The 3,152-nt window shown below is 43.6% G+C and overlaps 1 protein-coding gene across 1 annotated transcript in view; it reads right to left on the bottom strand.

Annotated features, from left to right (window-relative positions):
- LOC111976058 (adenine DNA glycosylase) overlaps positions 1 to 3,152 on the bottom strand; it is an 18,909-nt gene that overhangs the window by 11,540 nt on the left and 4,217 nt on the right. Inside the window, 1 exon segment of the mRNA XM_070447471.1 lies at positions 1,504 to 1,517. Within this exon segment, the coding sequence (XP_070303572.1) occupies positions 1,504 to 1,517 (14 nt within the window).

Here is a 3,152-nt window from a genome sequence, read left to right as displayed (position 1 = left end):
GTTCCCCCACTCTTCCCTACCAAGGGGGTCAAGGAAATACTGACAAAGACGAAGGATATTTTTCTACAAAAGTAAAAGGACAGTAACGAGTAAAGTAGGAAGCCCGGGTTTCAATAGGCTGTTAAGACATTCATGGTTTCAAGAAAGGAGTGTATGTATTTGGCCTGGCAAAGCGGTTTTATGCGCTGACTGAATGGAAGCTGATAAGAGTTTTTTTTTTTTACTCCGCTGGTATCGGGAAGAAATGACTAGTCTTCACTGTCCGAGACCAAGTCAAGACCGATTAAAAATGTATCTCTCAGAGACAAGACACTCAATATGTGGTCTCGGGTACTACAATAGTGATGGCTACTTTGCGAATATGAACTCGTCATGGCCAGKAAAGGTGAGGAATGGTTATGATACATGTATTATGTTCATAAGTGAAATATTGTCTACACAAGAAATGGCACTTTACAGTATTCAGACGTAGCCTACAAAACGTCAACGGAAAAGGTGAACCGCATATTCTACCGTTAAACTGCGCTTCTGATCGCATAGAGCAAAATAGGCTGCTTGAAATATGACTGGAAAGTGACTGTAAATATGACAGTCAATATGACTGTAAAGTGACTGTAAATATGACAGTCAAAATGACTGTAAAGTGGGTCCAACTAAAAGAGAAGTGGGACGAACGGTTGCCTGTCCTAACTTGTTTTTGGCCTATAGGCTATTTCGTGAGTAAACTATGAAACCATCAGTCTGAAATGAAACGGTGAGGAAGTTATTTAGTAATAAATGATAGGAAAATAGGCCTATTTCATAAACTATTTTAGGAACGCAAGATAAATAGATCTCGTCTCACTAACGGCTAATATTGCATCTTGTTCTTACTTTAGCTTAGACCTACCTAGTAACCTTTGTGATTTATGAAGTAAGACCTTTTATCATATGATTCCCATTTCCAACAACGGTTACTACAACGGCTACTTATATAGGCTTCTTGCAACGCTAGACTTCAACACTAGAAAACTGCGGGTTACGCATGGTCTAAAAGTTTGCGGGAGGATAAGCACATTCTCACGGGCAAGTTCATTCTTCTAAGTGCAACTTTGCGTGATAAACTGAGCACCACGCATTGCATTTGAGGCAGATATTTATTGATACGCAACGTTTCTAAATGAGGCGCCCATGATCTTTCTTGATCTAGAAAAACTAGATGTTCCGCTTGTAGTAATGGTGCAACCATGGCACTAACAAATCTACACTTCTTTCTCTAGGGCACTTCCCGCGAAACAAAAGGTACAGACGGAAGACTAATCATTAAAACAATAATTATTATCTGGCGTATGTTCTTTCTTTCTAGGGGGCACTGGTGGCCTCCCAAATAAAAATTCCAGTTCGCCACTGCTAAATATTTAGGAGCATATGCAGCCAAAAATGTTCACTTCTTTAGAGCCCTGATAGGGACTAGGAGGTGGTCGCAGTGCCATTTAAGACCACAGACTATTTAAGGGCAGCGACCTTTGCTCGGCCTTGGGTGAGCAGGTACTCCCTATCGTCCTCCTGCTCCTGGCCGGGCCACCACACAGGTGGAGTGGTGCGCTCACACGAGGAGCTTTCTTCACCGGCTCCTGGGAAGTTCAGAACGCCAGTTGGCTGTCCCAGGGTTTCCGTGCGCGGCACAGGTTACATGTTCCTGAGGTCACTGGGGGGGGGGCAAATTTAGGAGGACAAAGTTAGGGGGAGAGTTCCAGAGAGAGTGGTGTGTATACATGTGTTTCGCGGAGAATATGTATGGCGACATGTGTCTAGATACACAACGGCTAACAATGCATCACGCGTCGCGTAGAGATATCTGGTATCAATAGTATCTGTGGAGGAGCCATAGATTATTTCTATGTCTACATGAGTGCTTAATAACTGTTATTCATACTTTAATACCGGTATAATTGTTTGGGCTATTGCTCTATCCTATAGTGTCTAAGGCCTTTGACAATGAAAAATTGATAATAATTTTTATATATAATAATACATAGGCATGTGTTCTTGACCACAATCCTCGTAGATATTTGAATGTTTGTAGATTGGCGAGATGCAGTGTTGTTTTCTTGTTTTGTAGAGCGTTTACTGATCGAGATGTACCCAGAGTGTGGTGTCTCTGATGTTGTCGTCTCGTTTCTCGTGATGTTGAGCTGCTGAATCTTGGTCCCAGTAGAAGACACTAACACAGTAGCTACGTCTATAGTGCAAGCTGTGATAGTCACTGTCATCACAGTGGTACTGTGGAATGGTTGGTGCCTATTCTATGTGAACCTGTTAGTCTGCATTATGGATGTGTGTTGGTAATCAGTTTCAGTTAGTGCCTGATCGATCCTTCCTGGTGTATTTTTGGATGAGAGTCGGTCAGATAGTCTGTATATCGGAGACCGTACTGCTCTGTTGATCCTCTGGTGGGTCTTGTGGGTTTGGTGCACTACCCTGCCCATATGTGTCCGACTTCTCTTTGCTGGTGTTAGAGTATTTTCCCCTGGGCGGCGGCGGGGCTCGTTCGTTTGGGATCATCCTATGAGTGGTGTTGGCGATGCCTAGCTAGGTAAGCAGATGTGAACATGATGTAGTCCTTGTCTAACAGTATGTCCTAAGGGAACGCTCGGGTGACGAAGTATCTATGTGGGCCAGGGCTATTTATGAAAAGATAATCGATGGCGAAGGTCGAATCGGGATTTCATTATATATGTGGATAATATGAGATGTTAGGTGTTGGGAATCGACGATCGAACTTAATGTCTTCATGTAACGAGGCTGTAGTAGTGAGAGAATATAATAGGTGATCCCCACTGACCAGTTGGAGGCTGCAGAGGCGGAGGACAGCTCATAATGGAACTGAACGGCAGCAAATGGAATGGCAGTCAAAAACACCTGAAACCATGTGTTTGAGACCATTCCCACTGACTCCGCCCCGTCTCCCCAATTAAGGTGCACCAACCTTCCAGGTGCACTGGACGGATGTTAATATCCACTGCAAGAATCAACCATTAAGAAAAACAATTACTCACCTCACCATAGCATCTTCCTACTCCTGTCTGGTGGCTTTCGTATTAATCTGTTCGTGCCTATATATGCTTACCGACACCTGCAGGACCCTAGATGCGAGCATTCTCCAGTGCAAC

Source organism: Salvelinus sp. IW2-2015, linkage group LG16 (genome assembly GCF_002910315.2).
Source record: "Salvelinus sp. IW2-2015 linkage group LG16, ASM291031v2, whole genome shotgun sequence".
NCBI classification, from domain to species: Eukaryota; Metazoa; Chordata; class Actinopteri; order Salmoniformes; family Salmonidae; genus Salvelinus; species Salvelinus sp. IW2-2015.
The sequence above is the reverse complement of the archived record's forward strand: the minus strand, read 5'-3'. Positions and strand labels throughout refer to the sequence as shown.